Raw genomic sequence first — 26000 nt, 5'->3', positions numbered from 1 at the left:
CTGATGCAAGTAACAGTCTTACTGGGATCTAAAGTGAGGTGACATGTTATAACCAACATTTAAAAGTTCTGGGGTTTATTGTGTGTAATCTCTTCAAGGAACAGGAAGAATCACTAATCAAAAGCTTATCTAAAGCAATAAAGTGTACCTTTCTCAGATGACAAAAGCAATTCTATTAGATTTAAGTAGTCAAAGAAAAGGAAATGTGCAATGTTTTAAACTATTTTTAAAATAAATGTTTACATTTTTATTCATCAACAGGTGGTGGTGACAGAAATTTATCAGATCACTTGTGCCCTTTGCCATCAATCTCTTAGGAGGCAAGCTTGTCTACTTTACCTGGAACTGGTCCTCAGCAAGATTCATGATCAAGTCAGCCTGTATATATAATGTCCATTGTTAACACTTTAGACCAAGGGTGGGCAATTATTTGGGCTGAAGTGGAACTTAAGGACTCTTGGTGAATTGTTGTGGGCTGGGGGAGGGAGGAAAAAGGAGAGCAACTGATCTTATGTGGTCCTGGGCCCATCTGCCCCACACCCACCAGATGGAGCAGTTGGGGTCTCCATAGAGACTGGCTTGGAACCCCCACAGGCAGGGCCCACTCAGTTGGCAGACAGGATGGGGGCCATGAACAGGTGGGGATCAGTGTCCAGGAGTGGGCCAAAGCCATGATCTGCTTCCCTGCATGTGCCTGTGACAGGCACCAGACCCACAGGAAGGGACGTGCAAGCAGTGTATTTCAGCTGTGCCCCATCCACCTGTCCCACTCCTGGATGCTGCTCCCCACATGCCTGTGGCCCCACCCCATCCTCCCAGGCTGGTCATAATAAAGTATCCACCCTCTCTGTCTAGCACCCTGGTAATAAGGTTCATGGCAGACAAGCAGCAGGGCAAGAATCTGGAGCAGAGAGACTGGCACCAGCTTGGCACTACACCCCCCCCCCAACATGCGCCAGGGGGCAGTGAGACCAGCCACACATGCCACAGCTTGGGCTGCCCCCTATGGCTAGGCAGGGCCCATGGACCTGCTGTGGGCCAGCTACAGCCCCCGGGATGTATTTTGCCTACCTCTGACTTAGACTCTTCAAGGAGTTACAGTACTAATTTACTGGAAAGCAAGAGTTCAATTCATTGACTCATCCTGAGAAATTTGTGATAAGATTCAATCAGTATAGCTTAACTATGTCAAAATGCTAAAGAAAACCACAGCTGCTCTTTATGACTTTGAGTCTTCAGAACACTAGCTTTCCCCACTAGAAATGAAAAAACAGAATAAATTAAAAACACAAGTTTACTTTACTAATGCTTATGGGTAGTTTTAATTGTTGCTTCTTTCCTATCTAAAATTAAGTGTAAACCAAAGCTACGTCAATGACAGTAAAACGTGACCTTATCTTAAAGCAGTCAGTAGTCTTAAATTAAATAGAAAACAAAATTAAAATAGTGCTTAGTTGAAAAAAATCTTTAAAAGAGTATTGTATAAAGCGTTTTAAAGTTTTTCTGGTGGCTTCTGTTTTTGTAAATCCAAAGCCTGTTGTAATCTTTTATTGATTATTTGAAAGTGCTTCTCGGCTCTTAAAATTCTTCGAGATTCGATCAGAAGAGCAGGTAGGCTGGAAACACCATACTGTTGGAGAAGGAGAAAATTACATGGCACTCCTTTGAAAGCAAACATTTTCCATTAAGTTCTTATCTGTTTTGAACACTTCATTTGTCCCATTATTTAAAACACTGGAATCTGATTTAGTGTCACTATTTAAACATGCAGAATAGATCATTAAGTTAATGTATGGCTAAGGGAATGTCCCAGTGTGTAAGAGATTTCCCTAGGCCAGCAAATTTGAGAGAGGACTCCAGAATAAAACCACTTCTGTTCTGTAATATAATTCCTGGAGATAAGACTAATACTGTCTTACCTCCTTCTAGAAGCAACTAACATCTGAACGATTTTAAAGGTGTAGTGAAAGTTTAGAAATCATACTACAATCTTCACAGGATGAGAGCTTCTTGACACTGTTTTTATTCCCTAAAGCTAAACTAAAGACTGATTTAATTTGTTTCCCTACTGAAATTTTTCCCCCAGTTTCCATATTAAAATAAACCTAACACTATAGATACATGATCCATTCACTGCACTTATTTTTCAGTTGTGGTTTGGAGTTGGAGCCACCAACAATGCTACGGTCTAAACATAAATAAATAATAAGCAAAATATACTTACGGTTACTTTTTCTAGTGGGTGTTTTTCTCTGTAATTGGAATACTCTTTTTGCAGTTCTTTTAAGTCGGTCATAAATTGGGTGGTGATCCTGAAGGATGATTTCCTCTCTTGTAGCTCAGCATATTCCCTTTGTAACTGCTTCAGCTTTGGTTCAGTCCTGCAAATTACCAAAGAATCAAGTTCTGAACATTTTTTTCAGGAGTTATTTTGAGTGTTTTGTTTCTGTGAAGATGGCTTGGTATGTAGCATAGCTTCCTGTTCAATTGAGATAAACATTTTTATTTAGTGGATATTAGTACTGATGCAAATCCCAAAACCTGCAGTTAAGGCTGAAGTTTCCTGAAAAGCTGCAGACGTATCTCAAGGGTTTAATCTGTGAAGTTCCCTTAATGCCTAGAGTTCTGGCTGTGGGCACCTGCAGGCTGGTCAGTATGTCTCATGCCTTAGCTTAGTTGGGATCTATGACTAGATGGGGTCCACCACCTACATTTCCTGATAGGCTAATACGCTAGTGTTAGGCATACTTGGAACATGGTCCAGTCAAGCACAAAACACTGCAGCAATGTCCATTTCATTCAAGCCGTGGTGGAAGTACCTACCTTTTCTATGGTTCCCTCCTGGTTAAGATCACTCTGCCAGGAAGCAGGAGATCCATAGCTCCCAATGCTATATGGCTGAGGGTGCTATCTAGCACTCTTGTTGAAGCTGTACCACTATGTAACGAAGAACTTAAAATATTTAGGGACCAGAAAGAGGGAGCCCCCATGAGGGTTTTCTCTGGGCACAATGTCATTTGCTAAAATACTTAAGGAAGCACTGGACTTTGTCCAACCCTCTCCAGTGAATACTAGAGTCACACTCCTTTCTCCTGGCCCCATGACTACTACATCGTAGGTGCAGCCTTATTAGCAGAAGTGGTAGAGAGTGCCTCTCCCAGCCTAGCTGGTAGCCTAATACTCTTAGGAGAGGAAAGCTATGGGTTTAAAGTTGAGTCCTGCTTCCTTGACAAAGGCAGGCAATGTTGGGCTCTTCCTCCAGTTGTTTAAAAAAAGAGTAAGCAATTGAATATAGCTCAAAGGGTGCAGGGTCCAGATAGGGGCTTCTGACTATTACTCCTGATCTCACAGGCACTTACTTTCTGGAGAGGGAGCAGGATTTCATAGACATTAGGGCTGGAAGGGACCTCGGGAGATCATCGAGTCCAGCCCCCTGCCTAAAGGGCAGGAAGTCAGCTGGGGTCATAGGATCCCAGCAAGATAAGCATCCAATTTACTCTTGAAGGTGTTCAATGTAGGTGCTTGAACCACCTCCGCTGGCAGACTGTTCCAGACCTTGGGGGCTCAGACAGTAAAGAAATTCTTCCTTATGTCCAGCCTGAAACGGTCTTGCAGGAGTTTGTGACCGTTCCACCTCATCATCCCTTGGGGCGCTCTGGTGAACAGACTTTCCCCCAGATCCTGGTGTTCAGACACAGGATTTCAGACACAGTCCTCCCCAACATTTCCTACAGGCCAGTTTAGGTATTTCTCTGTTAACCAGGCTTACTGTTGGAAACCTCATTCTGTCTCTCAGCTCTCCCCATGCTCAGCAAGCAGAATTTAGGCTATGCCTCCACTGCTTCTGTCGGAGTCCAAAGAAGCCACAGCACTCAAGCATGCTGGAAAAAGATGTAGACACAAAGCAGTTACGGGAGGCTCCAAGGGCATCTTCCAGTGCCTCATTTCTGGGTTTGGCAACGGTGGAGTGGGAACAAGCAAACGGTGTGCTTTGTGAATGGCTATACCCTAAGGCACATGACTCGGTTTTGTGGACTCCAATTCTGGGACCAAACAACTAAAAATAGGTATTGTGTAACAACAATTCAGTGCTCTGCTGAATCTTTTTTTAGTTCTAGTCTATGATCCACAACTTACTGCAGATCCCATACATGCTGGGCATATACATTATTTTGTCATCAATTAATAATTGTATTCTTATTTAAAAAAAAAAAAATCAGAGAAGTGGTCAGGGGATTCCAAGGGATAATTCTTGTCAAGGAATACAACCTAAAGTAAACTAATATCTAAAGGTTAAATGTATAGCCCAGAGTAACGATTCCTAAAAATTGTCTATGTTAAGAAAATATTCTAATGTTTACAGAACTCAACCTTAGGCGTTCTATCATTTCACCAATCACTGCATGTTGAATCTTGCAAATGCTCATAAACATGTCACATCAGAACATACTGAGCATGCTCAAAGGCAAGTTCTACTAAAGGTAATTATGTGGTTCAGTGGTAGGGAGGGAACCATACAGCACTCCCTTCCCCAGTCTGTTCCCCCCCCAGGAGGGAAGATGACAGCTGCACATAACACCCACTCTCAAAGACAGGGTTAACTGATCATTTCACATCTACTCATGGATGTATTCTGCATAGGACAAGTAGCTCAAAGACAAGAAACCATTTTCCAAACAATCAAGTCTACTGTGGAACAGTTAAAAACTGACTACCTGCTTCTATTATGCAGCACTGTAACTCAAATATGGAAAACGAGTCCTTGTGGACTTTTACAAAATAGAAAGAAGTGCATGGATGTAGGTCTCAAATAAACAATCTTTAAACAAAATAATAAAGACAGGAGTAAGAATTACTTCCCTTGATGTTCTGAGCACTGTATTAGAATCACTTAAGTTCCACAAGTAACTATTGTGTAGTTAACAAACTCACCCAATTAGTTCTTCCCTAATTTCCATCAAACGCCGCCTTTTCTTATTAATTTCTGCTAACACCTGGAAACAATTAAGCAAAACACTCTTTGAAAATTTCTCCTGTAACCTCAAGGGAAAGTTACTTAAAATGAAGACAGATTTTTTTCTTTTGGGTTGCACCTTATCTGTGCTCCTGGTTCTAGACTTGGATAATCCTGAACTATCAGGCATAAATAACAGTGCCTGATGCTGTAGTATTTGGAAGGGCCAAGGTTTTAAAGAGTTTCTAAAACTTCTAAGAATTTCCTCCATCCCTCTAAGACTTACACTGCTAACTGAACTCATAAGACTAAAGGATATTGGCTCTACAAGCAGATGGACACACACAGTCCCAACAACATTTTGGCGTGTTTCATTTAAAATATTCTAAACTGTTGTAGACAAAAATAACACCTGCTAGCGTAATACAACCCAAATTTTCAATGAAGTAATGTGTCACTATAGATACTTACAGAAGCAGTGGAGGAAATGTTATGCTTTTAAGCACTTAACTGCCTTTCATCCTGAAGGATTCCCTATCTACTTTTAAGATTATCCTGTGCTATTTTTTTAGTCCAATTACTTTTAAGTATTTGCAAGCAATGGCCCAAATCCTGGAGCCTACCCAAAGAGAGAGACCACTTAACAAATGGGACTCTTTATAAAAAGTGTGCCAGGTTCCATCTGCCTGGAACTGCTTGTGGAACTACAGCTCAAGTTCTGACTAACTGCATAAAGACTTTAAAATTTAGAACTATTTATAAACAAAACACTGGAGACTGCATGGAATCTGTATCTGGGACTGGCAAAGCATTTAAGTGAGAACAAACAAAAGTCATTGTGTTCTCAATCATGGACAAAATACCAAATTACCAAAGGTAAATTTAAACAGAATATTTTTCTTAAATTCCTTCCTAAAATAAGTACTGATTTTAATCCAAATAGTCAAAAGACAGCAATTACTGTGGTGGCTCACGTTCTGTCTTCAGAATCAGATTAAATATGCTTGTGTTATACCAAACACTTTGTAAGACAGAAAAAGCTCTTAACAGAAAAGAAAGTAGTAGTAAAATGCTGTTTTAAGGTAACTTTGCATCAGAAAATGCACACATAGTACTGTTAAGAAACAGAAGCATTCAAGCCAGAAACATTCTTATTTAAAAAAAGAGGCCATGAAGCATAAAAGGGGAGCCAAGTGTTTCATACTCCATCTAGAATATAGGCATAACTTTAAAAGTATGTTTTCTTCATTTAGTCATAGTTAAAGTATGCATCTGTATAAATTTAACACCAGCCCCATGACTGCCAGAGTGGATTTTAAATCTGTGTTTTGGCTTTCATTTTAATTGTGACACTTTAGAGCAGCATTTCTCAACCTGTGGGTCACAAGAATATATGAAAAGGTAATGAACAAATTTTAAAAAATGATCAAAAAACTTTAAAAATGGATTCTCCTTTAAAAGAGAAAAACATGGGAAACTGTGGCTTTCCCCTTGCAGGCTGGCAGAGATGGGCTGCTTGCGGCTGGAGGGAGTGGCAGTCAGGCATGGCAGTCAGGCAGGGAGCGCCATATGCATGTGCACATGCACATGGCCACCAGGCAGCATGGAGAGCAGCTGAGTCTATGGGGGTGGGGGAGGGATGGGGTAGGGGTATAGATGACATGTCAGAGGGGCACCAGTGACATGGTCCACCACTCTACCTTCTCTTTAGGGTAGAGCAATGGCCTGAGGGGGATAGCAGTGACATCCAGGTAGAGCCATGTCCTGGCTCTGAAGGAGCTGGAGGTGGGAGGTGAGGGCAACATAGTTTCCCTCCTCCACTACGGGCAGTGGGCTGGTGCAGGGGTTCCACCAGCAGTGGCAGCAACGGGTCTTACCACCCCACTCTGTCCTCCCGCACGTGTCAAGTTCTGTCTGCTGAGCTGCAGAGGTGGGTCTTATCCATGCTGGTCCAGCCAGGCTGCAGCTCCATGTCCACCATGGGTGCACAATTCTGGGTGAAGCACAGATCCCACCATTGCCCTCCTACCCCCTGCACCACACACTGGGGAGCTGGGGCCCAGGGGAGTGGGTTGGGAGTGAGGGGCACCAGCAGGGCTGGGGGTGTGGTTTGGCAGTGAGGGGCACCAGCAGAACCAGGGGAGCTGTTTTCTACTTAAAACTATTTACTGGGTTGGGACTGGCAAATGTTTTACAAATGGGTTCTGGTAAAAGAGGTTGAGAACCACTGCTCTAAAGACATACCATGTAGTGCACTATTCTAGCACTTAAAACGTTATTAAGAAAGTCTTCTACGCAAGACCAATTACCTTGAAGAATCTTTAACAGCACGAGACAAGTTACAAGAGATAGTATCTGCTTTCACCACATTCTTGTTCAACAGTATCTTTTGCCTTATACAGATTTTTCGCTGTTTATTGAATTGTCCCATCTAACCTCCAGCCTGTTACAAACCTGACAGCAAACAGTTTCAAAATTATATATACGACTAACATTATTCCTAAATAAAGTGCATCACGCTAACATGAAGATGTATGTATATTTGTAATGTAATTTTTAAAAATCATCCAAGTTTGGTTTCAGTTAAAAACACTGAGAATCAATATAATTTCATTTAAAGAGACAGGTACTGCATTTTTTTACCTTAGCATTTTTTCTTTTCAAATCTTTCAGTTCCTGGACTTCTGTTATCTAGACACAAGAAAAACAAATCACTGTAAACCTGATCTTTTTTTCCAACATCCATTTATCTATTCTCCTTAATGTTACAATTACTTTCGAAAAAATCTTAGCTGTTTTGATTACAGGAAATATTACTGGTAAGTCACCCTGCCTCATGTTTTCCAAACCATAGAGCAGAAGAAATCTTTGCCTCTTGCATAATTCCTGGACTATCATAGCTACACCATCTCTTATGCTACTTATATAATACAGTCATCTTCTCTTGTGCTGATGGAGGTAATAACATTGCCTTACTTTTTTATCTAAAAAAATCCAAGTTTTTTAGAACTTTATCATGCAAACTGTTTTCAATTTGTCCAGGCTGATAAATGATTTAACTTCACACTATAATTTTAAATGTTGACTGCTCTTTACTTATGATGCTGCTAAAAGTTCTGAACTTTTTATACTACTTGCTGCTAACTACAAATATATCTCAATACCCACAGGCATAATTAGCATTAGTAGCTCTGTTTTTTTATTTAGAAAGGCTATTTTCAATGCAATATATACTAACAGCCCTTTGGAAAACAAATGTTTAAGGCCAAATCCATTGCACTTCAGCAGAAAATAATTTTTCAAGTACAAGGTTTCTGAAGCAGGCATACCAGCAGCACCTTGTGTACCTGGTTGGACCTTCAGATCTACAAGCCCCATTTCCTCAACCTGCACTCTCTTCACAGGACTGCTCCTTCACTAGTATTAGAAATGTCTCCTTAGTTTTTATGGCTACCTATACATGTGCTTGGGGGTGAAGGGGTATTTTAATTAGAGTGGTTCCCCGACAGCCACTAATTAAACTACCTCATTGTTATGTCTATTAATCCCCTGCATGTTTAAAAATGGCTGTGGGACACTTGAGCTAAAACCTCATTTGATAAGGTTCAGCTCACATGCCCCAGCAGCCATTTTAAAATGCATGCAGGCTTAATAGACATGATGATAAGGCAATGGTAGAGCGTTTTAATTAGAACACGGAGCAGATTCAATTAATCACATTCTAATTAAAACGGAAATGAGAATATGCATAGGCAGCCTATAAGAGTAGGGCCCTTAATGAACAGACAGCATTACAGCATTATACATTTAGAGATGGGCCTGCTCCATAAAGCTGGCAGGGTAATAGTCCAATCTGCAATTCAGTGCATGTGAGCAGAGTGGACCCGAGCAGAGTGCAGGGCCTGGGGCAAATCAGCCCATGTGAGGCCCTGCCTCCGCTCCGATCCCACAGGCCCCGGACCCAAAGAAGCTGCTACTGACAGCGGCAGCAGCGGCAGTGGGGAGGGGTAGCAAGCAGCTGGACATGGACCTGCCGCTCCGCACAGTTCCATGCCACTGCTGCTACATGGGGGCCCCCCAAAGCGCAGGACCTGGGGCGGTCACCCCGATTTGTTCCCCCCCAGGGACGGCCCTTCATGTGAGCTCACTGCTGTGCCCATATGAAGCATCCGTGAGATTTGGTATAGGTGCAGCAGTCTTTCCACATGTGGCAAGGTGCAGGAATAGGGTCTAATTGCCTACAGTCAAGACCTTTATTTCTCTGGCTTAATTCCTAACAAGGTGGATTCATTTTAAAATGTCTTGAGACATATCAGTAAAAGGCAGCATAGAATTAAGTTGTACAGGCGTTCCTACTATACTGAAGTAACTGTTTTCTATATTTATTAATGTACTTACAGTATGAGTGAGTTGGTCTTTGAAACCAGAAAAGAATCCATCAATTGCTCTGATGCAAATCGTAGACTCCACTCTTTCTCTGGAGGAGATGGGGAAGATTGGACACACACACACACAGAGGTTACTGGGAAAATATTTTTAGCCTCTCTGAAAGTTTCATCTGATCAGGTAGCAAGACCCATACATTCAGTTAGTGGTTTTTAAACTTCCTGAAGTCACAGACCCTTTCATATCACTTCTGCTGTGGTTTCCCCCCAGCCTATCCTAAGGACTTAAAAAGCCAGGCAACTGGGCCCAGCAATGGTAACATATTGCTCTCTGGCCTGCTCTGCCATTACCCTCAATCTCTCTGACTAAGGGTAAGCAACCATAGAACCCCAAGGGTCCTGTGTCACATTGTCACAATCACATACTGGCAAACGTGTCACTAACTGGCAACAGGCCAACTGCTCCCTCTGAGGAGTCAGTTGTGATGACATTTCAAGCCAAACTTTTAGTTCATTCAGCTTTTCTTTTTAATCATTAAGCTATACCTTGTGCAGAGTTAAGTATATGACAAGGTTTATTTAAATTAAAAAGAAGTTTTGCTTATCCTAAATTTGCTCAGGATCAGCTGATGCTTTGAACCGTGTTACCTCAAAAAAGGAAATACTATTTCTGTGACACAAGGTCTACAGAAATTAGTAAGAGGATTTTAAGAGCAGTAAGACTTTCTGAGCAGTAGAAAAGGGCATCACCACAATGCATAATTATAAATTACAAATAGGGCTTCCAGTCTATTTCTTGTATCTTGTCCAGTGAAATACTGCAGCATGCAGAACTCTTCTTTCTTAAGACAAATCCCCGAAAACTTTTAAGTCTAAAATGTAGATTTTAGCAAAACACTACCAGTGTTGTGGTGGTATTTTTTTCTTTTTACCCAGTATTAGGAATTATGTTCTTATCATTCACAACAGGACTGAAACATTACACTTGGAACAAGAATATTGAATTCTCATTAAGAACAAAGCAGAGAAATGAAGAGTTATCAAAGTGGTAGTAAAAGTTGGATTGGTATGTTCAAAGAGTCTCAAAGCTGAATGGTCTTTGGAAATTCAGACTACCCCTTAAATGTAGGATTTTAAAGCAAAACAGAACTCATGACATCTCCTGGGCCCTGAGAAATCGAAGTGCAATCTTCAACAGATTTCATTTTTTCAGATATGGCATATTAAAAAAATAGACCTTTAAAACAGCTGCTATCCACAAAACAGATATTATATTTGCATTTGGTCAATACCAAATCCCAACCAGAGTCTAACCTTCCTAGGATCACATCACATTTTAGCAAAGAAACTAGAAACAGTCACAATAATCCCAAGTAATACAGGAGTGGTGCTAGAGTGTTTTCTAGTGCTCTGGGTAGTCAGTTTTTAAACAAGATGTTTTGCTAAGCTGGAGTTTCAAGTCACAAAAAAACCTAAATATTTACTTGTAGTCTGCTGTTATGTCCTCAAACTTAGCCAGAACAACATCCAGCTCTGTAATATCTCTGGAAAATCTTTTCATTCCCTTTGGGCACCAGACCTGTACAGAATGTGGCCTATCAACTGTAAGAATAAAACACAGTAAAAATGAATTCTATGCAATTCAAATGATTCACATTTAAAATAATGTAATGCTGACAAAAATAACGCGGATGCTATAAATATTTTAACAGTTTAGTTTCTAAAATTAAAATTATTTATCTGGTCTTATGTATACACCAACTATCTAGAACCAAAAATGCAAATAAGGTGTTTTAGCTTAAAAATGTTCCTAAACAAATCTAGTATATAAATACCATTACAAAAATCTATCTGTGTTCAATAAAGAAACATCAGCACCACTTAGGTATATCTGGTGGTGGGGAGGGGGACTGAGGCCCCCATAGGGAGGGAGGGAGCAAGCTGAGCGGGGCTGGGGCTGAGGCTGCTGTACAGCCGAGCAGTGCATGGGGCTTGGGGACTGGGGCCACAATGTGCAGCTGCAGGGTCCCAGCAGGGAGGGGGGCGGGGCCACGGGTGGCTCATTCCATGGGAGGTAGGGGGGACCTGTGCCCCCCAGATCTCTACATAGGGCAGGGGGTGGTGCGCCCCCTGTCCTCCTGGCAGCAGTGGGGACAAAGGCATGGAGTTGTGCCCCTTGCTGCTGCTGGGCGGGGAGGGGGTGCATTGCCAGGGCAGCACAGAGCTTGCAGCAGCAACAAGCTTCCCTGCCCAACCCCATTCTGCCCTGCTGTGCTGGGTCCCACCCACTGGGCTGCAGAGGCCCTGGGGAAAGCAGCAGTGTGGGGAGCCTGAGCTCGCAGTGGGCAGTCTGTACCCGCCCCATGCACAGATCTGGGGGGCACGGGTTCCCCCTGGACTCTAGGGAGAATGCAGAGAGGCAAGGAGCTGTCCCAACCCCATCAAAGACCACAGCAGGCAGCCCGCACCCACCCTTCCCACAGGCTCCGCTCTGGCCATGCCACCTGTGTAGGAGGGAGAGCCAGGCTCCACGCTTTAGTATGCTGCATCAGCTGTCACCTTCTGCAAGCAGCAGCCAGGGCTTGTGCACTACTGCGGGGGGCAGGGGGCTGTGGACCCAGGTCCCTGCGCCCCATGGCCCTGGCGTCCCCCTCTGGCAGGGCTGGGAAGAGGAGCAGGGGGGCTGTGGGTGGGGGTGAGGGGCACCAGCAGGGCCGGGGGGCTGTGGTAGTGGAAATCAGGGGCACCAGCAAGGCCAGGGGGCTGTGGGGTGGAGGGGAAGTAAGGGGCACTAGCAGAGCTGTGGGGCTGAGGAGGGGAATTGAGGGGTACCAGCAAGGCTGAGGGGCTGTGGCTTGAGGGGCCTGGACCTGCATTCTGTGAGTGAAGGGGCAAGGGAAGCTCTGATTTTCCATGATAAAAATCTCAAAATCAAATACCAAAATGTATAGGTATTTAGAATTTATTTTATTACTAGCAAACTGCCTGTCAAGAATGACTGGGGGTGGGGAGCAGACAGGGACGGAGAGCCGAGTGCCATCACCCCGCACTGCCACCACCTCCCAGGAGGAGGTGGGGGGGAAGAGGTTTGCATGCAGCTGCCGCCAGCCACCAGCCCACACTGCTGCCACTCCACATCTGGCCACACACCACCGCCTGCTCCCTCCTGCATCTGGCCCCATGTCCCAACCCCCACCTGCACAGGGCAGTGGGTGGCTGCTGCCACCTACTACCATGTGCTGCTCCACACCCAGCTGTGTGCCATCCCCTCCCTCCTGCCACATCCTGCCACCTGTCTGTGTCCGTCTGTGAGGAGCACTCTAATTGGTTGTTTCAGTAAGCATTGTGATTGGCTGCTGAGACAACCAATCAGACTGCTCCAAGAGCATTATGACATACAGACAGACACAAAGATATATACAGAATAGTGACTGAGGCACTGGTGGGCTTCCAAATTGCGTTAAAATTGTAAACATATCAACAAAACACTGTGTTCAATTGATACATACGTATACACACACACTCACACACACATTGGTGTTTCATTTTAATTGTGGATTTTGGGGGTTTTACTAGAGAATTTACAATTTTTTAATCAGAGAAAACCAGGATCCCTGTATGAAGAATAAAATATCAAATCACCTTTATCAGAAGGACCTAATGCTGTTTTTTGTGAAAGCTTTTTCTTCGGTTTCTCATAGGATTTGGTACTCTTCTCAGGCTTCTGTAACATAACATGCAATAGATCAATTTTTAAGAACTATATTAAATCATTTAAATGTATGAGACCTAACTATATCTAGTGGTGGCAGATAGTAGCTATAGAAATAACAGTAGTAACAAACCACCAACAGCACCTTTTTAATAAACATCTAGATCTACACTGAACTGAGGTTTGACAAAACACTAATTAGGCTGCCTACTGATAAGCATCTCACTTCAACCTTCTTTAACATTAGTAGTAATACAATACCAAGAAGATTTTGAAAATAAATGTTAGACTTTATAAAGCCTCTTCATTCTGTCTTTCCTGCACCTCACACCTGAAAGTCCTGCTCTTTTAAGAATAAAAAATGTTTCCTTTCTTCCATCTAGGTCTGGGGGAGGTCGCTATTTTTGTCCTACTATTTGAATCTATCCAGTGCATAGATATTATGGGGTCTCTACAGTTGGATAACGACTACCTTGTGTGCGTTTAGTTTCTTAACCAAATTTGTAATTTGATCTGATAAGTTGCTTTCTGAAGAGCTGTCCTTCGGTGCTTCTTCAGATGGTAATTTAGATTCTTCCATGTTCGTTCTCGTTTTTCGTGCTATCTAAATAAAGAATAACTTAAGTTCTACCAAGCTAAAAAATCTAAAAACTGTAATGCATTAAAACTCTAAGAATTTTTAAAACAACTTGAACAATAATACAATTATTACAGCCCATGAGAATTTCAATATTAAATTGTCATAACTTTACAAAAATGTAATTATTACATTTTTCAGTGTAACGCTACATATTTTTCAATATATTAACTTTGGTGGTTTTGCACCATGGTCTTTATAAGAAGAAAATTAAAGTTATGTGCACTTTTAAAAGTAGATGTGTAGTTAGGTATCTCTGCACTGAATTAAAAGTGTTATGCTTCGGTTCCCCTGAGACAACCACATAAGTAGAAGCCAACAAAATGATTAACCAAGTTTTGTTAAGCATACTACAAGGGCAAATGTTGATACCATACACCTGAACTTCTCTAACCCACATTTTCAGTGGAATATAAATTTGTCTAACATGAAGGTCAGAGCCATTCTTATCATTTAATCAGATTAGCTGTCTTCAAGTGTTAGCTTCACCTACTTCTCACATTTACTTCGCCACTTTGTACATTTCTCTTTCCTGACAGACCAGCAGGAATGCTGCATAAAAGTTCTCCAAGTGAAAGATGCCAGGATTTTAAGTCTTTCACACTTCAGAAAGTCAATGTGTAAGCTTTCTATCCTGCACTACTGCATGGCTTCACTTGTTATTAAGATGGCATATTTCTCAAGTTATCCTTTTGTCTGTCAGCTTGGAAGCTCCTTATAAGATAAGGAAGTGTGACAACAGAACTTATATATTGAGAGAGAAAGTGCAATAGAAATGAAGTGCTTGGTGCTCTAAGGGAAAAAAATCTCTGACAGGTAGGTGTATTTAGTTTGAAAAATACAGGTTTAGTAATTAACTAAAAATTCCATTGTTTTTAACAAATTTGTCCTAACTTCAATACTGAAAATATACCAAATATTTAGATTCTAATTTAGCACTTTTTTATGTCTGAAATATAGCCATTTTTTAGGTTTTTTTCCATTAAGGAAGAATAACTATTTTACATCAAATGAAAGATGAATACACCAATAGTGTGGCAGGACCCAAAACTTTTTTTGGCATTCCCACTGTGGTATCAAGCATCCCACAACTCTCTGTGGTGTTTTGAGAACTGAGAAGCTCTTAAAACAACAAGTACTAAGGAACATACTTAGGATCCTTTTCTGGTTCTGATATGAATAGGCCATAGAACAGATTTAAATTGAAGTGACTGAGGCTTACTGACCTTTTTCTGTATCATATTCTTCTTTGAGGATTTGTCTTCAGAACTCTCTGGCTTCAATTTGCTTGCACCATCTTCAGGTATTTTCCAGCAACCCAGCTTTTTACTACAGTAAAAATGAACAATAAAGAAAAAAATTGTGTGTGTGTATAAATCCACACTGATCACTGAGTTGCATATTTGCTTTCAACACATTATATACATACAACAAAGCCTTGATTAATGATGACCTAATGGGGTTCTCATTTATTGCCATACTGAAGTCCCAGATTTAACTTCAATTTTTCAATCCCCAGTTCATCAACTGCAGGTTGTACAGCAAAGGCCATGTAAAGAAAATGGAGTCCTATAACTCAACATTAACCCTTTGAAAACTTAAGAAGCAATGCTAGCAGGCTCTGAAAAGAACCCAGCCCAATACAAGTCTTAAAAATGCCTCTGTTAGCTGGGCCTCAAGAGAAGATGTGGTAAACTCTGGAAACAGGGACAGAGTTATAATTTCAGGGACTCTGACAGCATGTAGATAGAAAAGCCTCTTCAGAAGACCGCACATTCACAAATACCATAGTTTTGTCTAAATAATTTCATTTCTGCAACCATTACTCCAAAATTAAACCAGATATGCTTTAATAAAGCAGAAGTATGAAACCAAAAATAGTTGTTTATAATAATTTGTCTGAGGTAGCAATATTCCTTATCACCTCAAACTAGATTCAAAGCTAAATAGATCATTTTTTGTTTTTTAAAATATTTCTTTGCTCTTTTTATTAAATACTAAGACGTTAACTGAGTTTAGAAGAGTCAACAATTCTTCACAAAGAAATTTTAAAAACTTCCATTTCAGCCACCACTGTTCTGACATCCATGATGTTACAGTACAAGTTTGAACTTAAAACAGATACATGATACCAGGAGCGTCAAAACATCTAGCCTGGATCCAGCATGTAGAGCTGGCCCACAGTGCTGCCTGCCACAATGCAGCATGCGCCAGAACCAGCCCCATGTGCTGAATGTGATGTGTGGGGCCCAACTGGCATGGGGCAAGACCAGTCTGGGACTCATGCTGCATGAAGCATCTGTGCCAGACTGGCCCTCCACACTGGATCAGGGTCAGTCAGGATCGGGCCCAGCAACAGGCCATGCAGGTCAGATCCAGCATACAGGACTGGTCAGGCCCAAGTACCCCAGGCCAGCCCCTTGCACATGCTGTGCTGCAGACAGTGCATACTGCACACAGTTTGAGGCTAATCTGGGTTGCACTACATTTGACACCCATGCTGGATCCAGGGCCAGTCCAGATCAGACCCACTGACTGGTCCCTGCATGCCAGATCCAACATGGAGAGCTGTTCTGGTGTGGTTGCCACATGCAATGCTCGCTCCAGACCAGCACCCATGCTGTGTATAGCACCCTGGAACAGCCCTATATGCTACGTGTAGAGCCTGGGCAAGTGCATGTTGCATGCAGCACATGGAGCTGGAGCAGCATGTAAGGCTGGTCCACAGTGCATACAGCTTGCAGTGTCTACACTGGACCAGTCTGGTAGGCTGGATACAGTATAAGGGGCTGCTTTGCAGGCCTGATCCGGCCCACAGACCAGCTGCACACTCCTCATCCAGCCTACAGGGCCAAATGAGTTTGACATCCAGTCGCAGGGCACTGTTGGTGGCTGTCACTTTAAGGGCAGCCAGGCAGCTACCAGGTGCCTCATGGTGGCAGCCATTTTGAGAACCTAATATATAAAGGCTTCAGTTTGCTACTGCCTGGCTGAGCTGCAACAGGAACACCCAGGAGGTAAGGACAAGAGCTGATAGGGATGTCTAGGAGGCTCGTGGTCCTAGGCATGACATAAAACTGCACCCTGCTGGGAGTGAGTGGCCTGGTGGGGCTCCCAGTGATGCAGGAGCCCCCAGGAAACACCGGGTCAGTTACCACTATGGTGAAGGGCGGGTTGGGGCATCTTAACCCCATCTCCCATATCCCTGGGGGACAAGATTGAGCAAGGGGAGCCCAGGCTCACCATGGAGCACTGAGGCAAGGCATAGGCTTGTGGAAGGATCTGTGGCAGTGCCCAGACTCTGTGGTGGAGGTCTGAGGCCGCATGTAGGAGCCGGTGCGAAGCTCCAGAGGGGTGGGGCCCTGAGTCTTGGGGAACTACTGAAGAAGCTCCTGGAGCCAAGGATAAGGGGATTGCCCAGGGAGGGCTTGAGGACAAGGCTCGAAGCCCCAAGAGTGTATGTGTGGGCTCAGAGCTGCATGTGCACGAGTGTAGCAAATGCAGCGTGAGGGTGCTGGGACCAGCTCCAGTGGGAAGTGAGAGTCCCGGTGAGACTCAGAGATTGGGTCCCACTGCTAGCTAGCTGGAGGGAATACCTGCGAGGCTTGGGCTGCCGTGTAGGGGAGGAATGGAACCGCAGATAGCGCCCCCTGGCATCGGGGCAGGAAAATGGGCTGCCTCCTGCTGGTGTAATATCTTCATCATTTTCCAACAAGGTGTGGCAGGCAGTTAGCCCAGAAACAGGTGGGTAGGCCAGCGTCTGACCAGCCCTGGGAAGACACACTTATTACACACCCCTGCACTATACCAACTACCTACTGCATCTTACTGATTTATTCAAATCCTGTTTTTCATTCAGGAAGTTTTAAATTATGCCGGTATTTAAATGCATGATCTCAGGCAACCATGACTAAGATATAGTAAGCACAGGATTCTCACCATTTAAAGTTTTTCTTTAAATAATGGGATAATCTTGAAATTATACCCAAGCAATCTTGAGTTATGAAAACAGCATTTGATAGCTTCTCTGTGCTGGTAATTATATTATTTTTACTGTACCTTCCTCTTGTGTTTTTTCTCTCTGGAGCTGAATCAGATGAATGAATAGATGATGCATCATGTTCCAACTTTTCCTCTTCCAACAGTTCCACATCTCCATCAGCATCTACAGCAGTACTATGTAAAGGATGATCTATATAAAATGGAAAATAAAGTTCCCTTAAACTTCAGAACTTTCTCTCTTCAAAAAAGGAACCTTGTTTTACTAGCCCCATTTGCTGTGACATCAGTTATAGATGCTGTCTATTTTTTTTTTCCAAATTAAGTCTTACTAAAATACTGCTTCAAAGCTGTTAGTAAAATGCAGTCATGTAAAAATAACCTGAGGACAAAGGAGGGTTTTTCACTGATAGACTATGCAGCTTGTCACCAAACACAATCTGATTTACAAACTGAAATCAGATGGTGGCTAGAAAATGTTATTTAGATTTTCATTTAGGAATTGGGTTGTAGGTAAATATTGCATTAGAACAACAGTCCAAGGGAACAGCAAGGGTGAACTGGTTTCTAAGTCTGTTTGTGACAGTTACATTTTCAGCCTTCAAGGCGGATGCTGTATGTCTGAAGCTAGCAGACAAACAGGCTGGAAAATTGAAAATATGCCCTGAAAACCTGTAAGAGAGGTAAGGAAACCTATAGAATTGGCATTGGGTCACAGTGACTAGCAGGCAAAGCCCCTGGGATTTCAGGGTTTGGGGGAGGGACCAAATTAGGAGGCTGGGGATGCCCAAATTAAGACACCAGTAAATGACCGGATTAAGATGTATGCATGTGTTATGTTTGACAAACAAAGGGATATGCCAATAAGACAGAATGTGGACAATATGACCACCACAAGGAAACCAGTGATGCTCAGAAATGAAGTCTTCAGGCGGAAAAGAATACAAAAGCAGGGATTTTGAAGCACCAAGAGGAGATCCTGAGGCCAACATGACCAGAAGGCACATCAGCTGCCTGTCTTGCCCACCCCACTGCAGGATGGATGTAGGCATCAGCCTACCTCCAAGATTGCTGACATGCAAGCAAAAAAACACAGGGGGGGCGCTCACATACTGGCTAGATCAGGGGCAGGCAATTCTTTTGGGCAGAGGGCCACTTACTGAGTTTTGGCAAGGCATCAAGGGCTGCATGACAGGCAGCCCAGGGCAGATTAATATTAAATTTTCTAAATTTTTTAGGGGCCCCGTGGGCTGGATAGAACGGCATGGTGGGCCGCATCTGGCCCGCAGGCCACATTTTGCCCACTCCTGGGCTAGATGTACAGTCCCTCTGTGAGAACCCTGGAACTGGTGGATAAGTAAGATTGGGGGGTTATTTTGTTTTCACTGCCTGCTAGTTATTACTGTGTATCAATAAAATTTGCCTATTATCAAATGGAAAAAGATATGGTTGGTCTGAGGGTTTGGGCCCACCCAGAAAAAGTATCAGGACAGGATCATAAATCCAGTGCCAACATCAGACACACATTTGCATATTTCTAAGGCTTGTAAACCACTCTCTTTCACTGGCATCTTAAACACTGTTTGGTATTCTATGTCATGTTGCTGCATATTGATAAATCTGACTTCCAGCTCCCACCCTTCCTCATACTGTAATTGCTTTTAAGAGATGTTATCAGAGGACAATCATGGCTGCTACAGTTAAGATAAAGAAGTTGTATGACTACTAAATACATGTGAGGAAAAGATTAAGAAACTGGGTTTGAAGCTGTAAGAAACATAAAGCCTTAGCAAGGTTCTACAGAAAATTCTGTCTTTCCTTCCCACATTCCTCTGCCACTGTCATTTTTCCCGTATCAAAATATATTGAGACTGACAATTAACCACTTTTCCTGAGATGGGTCACTCATCAGATTCCAAAATTCCTGTTCTGTTCCAGGGGAAAGGCAGATGCTTTACCAATTTTAGTGTCTTTTGGTTAGATCCAGGTGAACAAACCATAATTATTGCCTCTCCTTTTTGACTGATATAAGCTAGGGGTGCTCAATCTCCAGCTTGTGGGCCTGATCTGGCTCCTGGCACTGAGCCAGTTGGCTGGGTGGTACAGAGCCCAATCCTAGCACACAAAGGCAAGTGGAGGCTCCCAAAGCCTAATCCTGGTGTGCAGGACCAGGTGGTGCAGAGCCCTGGAGACCATCTCCAAATGTGGGGCCAGGTGGAGCTGATGCAGAGCCCCCAAAACCCAATCCCAGTGCACAGGACCCCGGGGATCAAACCCAACAAGCAGGGATGGCACAGTGCCTGATCCTGGCATGTGGAGTCCAATCTGGCCCATGGACCAGCTCCACACTCCTTATCTGGCCCACAGGGTCAAAAGGTTGAACACCACCAATATAAGCTGATAAGGGGATAGTTAGGGAAAGGTCAAGTACCTTTGGTCAAATTTATACAATGTTTGCATATGCCTTTATGTTTTCAGTCCAACTCCTAGAATCAGTTTGAGACAGAAGAACAAACTAGATCATCACATACAAGAGTGTTGTTTTACTTTTTAACGTTGAGTCTAGTTCAATTTCAGATACATTTTAGCCATTTCCCTAAAGAGATAAATGATAGATATCACATTCTAGAAGTGGTACTTTTCCTTAATTTCTGAACCACTCAGATACTACTGGAAAACACACTGGCATTTCAATGACATTAAGAAAAATCTATACAAAAGCATCTGTGGATAGATGTGGTAACTGCTAAGTACCTGTATTGAAGAACAGATCATCATACCTTTAAATCAAATGTCACATAAACAAAAAAGCCACATCAGTCATTGGGCTCCACATGAAGCATGAAAAGTGGGTTCAATTTTCACCAGAAAATAATGTTTTATGTTTATACTTAAAATATTTCCTTTTTAATAAATGTGAAAGTAACTACATAGCATCCTTAAAAAGGCTTTAAATTATTTCCATATATAGTCATAGTGTCATAATAGTTTCACTTCAAAGTTTTTACCAGGCACAGACGCAAGAGCCAAATGACCAACAGTCAAAGGACTTGAAAACAGTGCTATTTTATACAAGAGCAACTTACAAGATGAATGTTACATCTAGCAGTTCCCAGTTTTACAATCTGATATTAGGAATATACTTACTTCTTGCCTTATCTTTAACTTCTATTTAACAGTTATCTCTGTATTATCTAAGAGCTGCTTGATATTAAAGACTTCAAAAGCCCCAAAATAAATTAGCATGTTTTTCTCTCTCTCTTCCTCCAAGAAGAGGAGCAACCCTTAATATACAGGCTGATGTTTTAGAAATATTTTGCCCATAATGCATGACAGTCGTATATTATTCTTTAAAAGTACTAACCAAATGAATCATCAGGTTCTTCAAGTTGTCTGGTCTCAGGTTCCTTTAATATCCTGGAGACATCAAGTTCATCAGGCAGAAGTAATTTTTTGCACGGGCGCTTTTTGGATTTGTGCTCCTAGGTAGGTATGAAACCAATATCTATTACATCCATCTTTCCAGTATAATACAGATTAAATATAGTGAAAAGAAATTGCAAATACTCAAGATCAGAAATATTTTAAACTCTAATTAATGATCATTCTAAGATCACCCCTACCCTACAATCTTTCCCTTCCACACAAATTTACCAAGTTCTCTCTCAAAATGGTTAGGCTCCTTTTCCCAACTACTGGGTCAAAAAGTCATTCCAAAACCTTTTTTTAAAATGTCTAAACTAAAATTTGTTTATGACCAATTTACGTCTATTTCATCATTTTCTACTATCACCCTTTAACTTCAACAGTTTTTCTCTTTTCCCAGTATTTACTTTAAGATTTTAAGTGTGTAAAATAGTGATGATCTTCCCTCTCATCCTTCATTTTGCTAGGCCAAGTCAAAATCTTTAAATCTCTTCTAAAAAGTTCTTTCCTTCTCCCAATTATCCTATTACCTGTTACTACATTTTTAAAGAGGGGACTGCTGAGCCATCCTGCCAGTTTTACATATAGAATTCCCAATGATCTTGAGAAGACCTGTGTATGTGCAAATGAAGGTCAAAGAATCAAATGGAATCATTCCCCTGTACTTCTACTCTCACAAGCATAAAAACATTCCTTTAGTAAAACTTTGTATCTGTCATTATGAAACTGAATATAAATGCAGCTAATATTTCCAATTGTGAATACTGTCTCAAGTATTATACTGGACACTTTTTAAACTGTTGTTAAGGTTTGGTAAAATAGCTTCACATTATCCAAGCAAAATATTCATTTTGCCTAGCTGAGTACTAGTCCCATAAAAACTGAAACCAGTAACATCACAAAGTGAGCCCTCTGCCCACAGCACAGATCAGCTTGTAGCTTTTATACTTCTAGGTTTATTTCACACTCAGGTGGAAAAACAGAAAAAGTACAACTTACATCCTGTTTACTTCTTGAATGATTTCTTTCCATTTTTTTTCCTTGAGGCCTTCTCACTGTAAAATACATTAATTGTATAGTTAATTGTAAACTTATTGTAAACTTGTGTTTACAAGCCCACTGCAAATCCAGTCTCTTTATGCATCTTTGTAACTGCATATGAAGCATGGCTACATTGCACTATTAAATATCTATGTGTAATTTCTTACCAGTAACAGAACTTAAGTGGCAAAGAAAATATTCATATACAAATGAACTCAATATTAAATAAATTACTTTAAAAGATAAACAATCAAGAATTCCTCTTAAATACACTTCTATTTATCAGCTGCTGGGGTACAAACAGCATTGGCCCAAAGCCACTGCTGGTCCAGAGGAAGTAATTTATAATTAACTTGTCAGCAGTAAATTACTATTTTTTCCCAGGGCAAGGATTTCTTTGGGCGATATCTTTTATTGGAGCAACTACTGTAGTTAAGATAGCGTTACACTAACTACACCATTGGTCCAGCAAAGGATGTCACTCTAAGAAATTCTTGCCTTTGGCAATTTCTGGACCACCTGCAACAGCACTGTCACACTACCTATTTTTGCCTGATTCAGTTTCTCCGTTCATCAAACTGGGCTGAAGACAAGTCTTCCCATTCTTATAAAACCTGTTTCAGATGAAACTGGGTGAGAAGTCCCACTTAGTCCTACATTCCCAGCCCCAAGATTGTTGTAATCGGCCCTGGGGTTTAAACAGAGGATTTCTTTTTTTACTTTCTTGCCTGGCTGTTTAGTCCAAGGGCTAGATCCAAAGCAAAACAAAACACCCAACTTGAACACAAAGTAGGATAGAGACAGAATTGAGGAGCCAAATCCAAAACAGCAATCCAAAAAATCCCTGTTCAACTAAGCCTAATCTTGGAAAGACTTAAACTCACTGAACACCTCTGTGCTGGGTTGTAGAGATCTACCTCTGCATATCTACAACTATCTCAGTCTGAGCAGCTCAGGTCCCACCTGCTGCCTAAACCAGATCAGAATCCAGAAGCTGGGTTCTTCTCTGCTGACACCGCTAACGGGTCCAGTGCTGTCAGGTGTTCTCAAAGAATGTTGAAATTAGGAGAGCTGAAATCCGCTTCAGGGTTTAAAACCTGCTAGGTATATTGTCTCAAAGAAGAAAGTCCTGTTTGTGCAACCTACAGAGATAGGCAAACAGAAATTTCAGAGTGAATTTCATGTGTAAAATACAAAAAACTAGCTTTTTTTTTTTGCTAAAGAAAATGAAATATGAACAAGTCACTACAACATCTAATTGGCTGTTATATGATCTGGTAACTTTGAAAACTTAAGGGGTCAAATACAAACTAGCTGGGCTGCATACAGTTAAAACCTCACCAGTCAATGGCTACACTATTATCTAAGCAAGATTTTTTGCTCCATTTTGTTTCTGTATTCAGTATTTGCCAAGCTCTATCTTCTTTTCTAAATTCTTCAGCTCTTTAAACTTGGGAAAAGGGATTCTCTATGGAAGGGAAACCTGTAGGTTTGTGCAGTAGAAAGGAGTGACAATTCTGATGGTTCTGGGGGAGGAGGGGCATGTTCCTTTTAAATGTCCCCATTTGCAAACTGTAACTGTCATCCCATCCTTTTTAAAACGAGATGCCTTGGAAGGCGCTGCCCACATCACGGATCGCTGCAGGAAGGAAAGGGCTTTCAGACCATGCAGCAGTGTTGCCAGGTGTATAATGATTACTATATTTGTATGGTAATTTCAACCCTTGTACAATGTATTAATAGTAAAAGTATGCATGGTCATTTCTGAGACAGCTCACTGACACAGCATATGCAAACACCAAGTCGTTCTCCAAGCCTTAGCTGACTTTTGGGCTAGCTGTCAGCACTTTCTTATGACGAATTGCCTTGAAATTAAGAAGTACTTCAACTTGGGAGGGCCCATTTCTCACTCCCTCACGGCCGTGCTACAGGGAGCAATAGAAAGTAAAGAACAAGAAAACCTAGTTGCATATTTTTTCAGCGTACTATAGTTTTTAGCAAACACGTTAATTTTGAGCTTCCAACAGATCTTTTCATGTTTAAGGCCTGGCGACGCTACTGCTGTTCCCCCGGGGCCGAGGAAGGTCCTGACCCAGCCCGGGCAGGCCCGAGGCGCGGGAGGAGGCCGCAGCAGCTGAACTAGCCGCCCAAGGGCGAGGTTTGGGAAGCGGAGCGAGCCCACCCGCGCAGAGGATCGGGGACGGGACCCCTTCCTGGACGGCGGCCTCGAGGCCCGAGCTTGGCTCCCCCTCAGCCAGCGGCACCGCCGGGGTCGAACGGCGCCGCGCAGGTAACGGCCCGACCACCCACCTGCCCGTCAGTGCCCAGGGGGGCGGGGCGCACTCACCGCGCGGCGCAGCGGCCTGGTCCAGGGGCGCTTCCCGCCACCGCTCGAACCGCCGTGCTGGCCCCGCCCACTGGCGTGCGGCGTGCAGGGAGGAGCCATGACGTAGCCTCGCTGGTGCAGCTCTCCGGGCACGTGGGACAAATCTCTCCCCGCCCTCAGAACTGGTTCGGTCCTGCGCCGTTTGCAGGGCCGCGAGCGGGGCCGGGCGACAGGCGCTTCTTGCCGGCGGGGAGGTAAGCGGAGCAGCCGCCTTCCCATCCCTCCTGCCCCAGAGAGCGCCGCAGCCGCGGCCGCCTCCCCAACGGCAGTCTGGGGCGGGGAGGAGGCGCTGACCTTGCCCCTCGCAGTCTCTACCGCGCTGCCCTGTGCCAGGGGCGGCATCCCTATAGCAGTGTCCTGCCCGTCCCTCAGTCTTCGCCGCTGTCCGCGCCACGGATCTCACCCCTGCGTCCTCCCCTCGCGGGCAGCTCGGCACAGTGCGCGGTCAAGCTGCAGCCCCTCGGAACAGCTGAGCTTCACTAGAACCGTCTTCTTCCCCGCCGCCCAACGGAGAGTTCCCCTATGCCACCTCTTTTACCCAGAAAGGGCAAGGATACAAGGACCAAACAACTGTATTAACTGTCCTAGCGGCCATCTACTGGACAGGAGTGATGCGACTTTTCCAAAAGCCTCCCTTGCCTCTCCTGAAGAGGACGAAGCTGCTCTAGCACAGCCCTGTCCAGCCGGTAAATTGACAGAAAGGAGTGACTGGGCTTTACTTGGGTACACCAGCCGTGCTGCCCCATCTTCTCACATGAGAAGTAGAAACTTTGCTCTGCCCCTGTGGGACCCAGACTGTAGTCAAGAGGCAGCTTCAAGTCAAGACAAAGGACTTCCCCCCCTTTTCAAAGAGGCAACGGAAGCTACAAGTAGAGATGTTAGCAAGCACAGTACAAGATGCTCTAGATCTGTGGTTCCTGACCTCTGACAGATTGTGTACCACCAACAAATCTGTCATATGTGTACCACTGGCAGGTTGCCTGGGTACCACAGACTAGGAACCTCTGCTCTAGATCAGTGGTAATTAACCTTTGTACCAGGACCCATTTCTAAACATGGCCAGTTCCAACCCAGTGCCCCTCACTCTTGAGGCCCAGCTCCCTTGTGGATGTGGGGCAGGAGGGAAGTAGGGGCCCCAAGCAGCCCCTTGCAGGCTGGAACTCTGCCAGCCTGCAAGGGAAAAGCCAGTTTTCCACATTTTTCTCCTTTAAAAAGGAAAATCCATTTTTAAAGTTTGTTTTCAACACTGTCATGTGTTCCTGTGACCTACAGCTTAAGAAACGCTGCTCTAAACTACCAAGTGAGGTGAAAGAGCAAGAATCCCAGAGTCAAGGGATTTACCAAAAAAAAAAAAAACCACAACAGCCACGCGTACCACCAATGCACTTTTGACGATAAAGCTAGAGGAACAAGTTGTATACTTCTACTCAAAGCAAAAGCATTCTTGAACAGTTATTTAT

At 43.1% G+C, this 26000-nt stretch overlaps 1 protein-coding gene across 3 annotated transcripts; it reads right to left on the bottom strand.

Annotated features, from left to right (window-relative positions):
- Positions 1-1477: 1477 nt before the first annotated feature.
- Positions 1478-24582, bottom strand: CENPU (centromere protein U). 3 transcript variants are annotated; one of them, XM_090036108.1, is made up of 14 exons: positions 24502-24582; positions 23118-23296; positions 22113-22168; positions 21052-21169; positions 17748-17880; positions 14915-15017; positions 13524-13655; positions 12982-13063; positions 10824-10941; positions 9353-9431; positions 7598-7645; positions 4933-4994; positions 2225-2381; positions 1478-1630 (listed from the first exon to the last, which is right to left on the bottom strand). In XM_090036108.1, exons 3-14 carry the CDS (start codon positions 22143-22145, stop codon positions 1493-1495), a joined length of 1203 nt encoding a protein of 400 aa, XP_089892234.1. In that variant the 5' UTR covers positions 22146-22168; positions 23118-23296; positions 24502-24582; the 3' UTR covers positions 1478-1492. The 3 variants fall into 3 exon arrangements, with proteins under 3 accessions (XP_089892234.1, XP_089892236.1, XP_089892235.1); XM_090036110.1 differs by lacking the exon at positions 13524-13655; XM_090036109.1 differs by lacking the exon at positions 23118-23296 and having other exon boundaries at positions 24502-24563.
- Positions 24583-26000: the final 1418 nt, after the last annotated feature.

Source organism: Crocodylus siamensis, chromosome 2 (assembly GCF_052110815.1).
Source record: "Crocodylus siamensis isolate JL-2025a chromosome 2, ASM5211081v1, whole genome shotgun sequence".
Classification (NCBI taxonomy): Eukaryota; Metazoa; Chordata; order Crocodylia; family Crocodylidae; genus Crocodylus; species Crocodylus siamensis.
The sequence above is the reverse complement of the archived record's forward strand: the minus strand, read 5'-3'. Positions and strand labels throughout refer to the sequence as shown.

Bases quoted from the DNA above. Each gene is read 5' to 3' on its own strand.
- CENPU (XM_090036108.1), bottom strand. From the start codon at position 22,145: ATGGAAAGAAATCATTCAAGAAGTAAACAGGAT. The intron at 4,995-7,597 runs GTAAAAAAATGC...AATTGTTTCCAG, and splicing joins TGAAAAGAAAAAATGCTAAG to GTGTTAGCAGAAATTAATAA. The intron at 2,382-4,932 runs GTGAGTTTGTTA...GGTAATTTGCAG, and splicing joins ATTAGGGAAGAACTAATTGG to GACTGAACCAAAGCTGAAGC.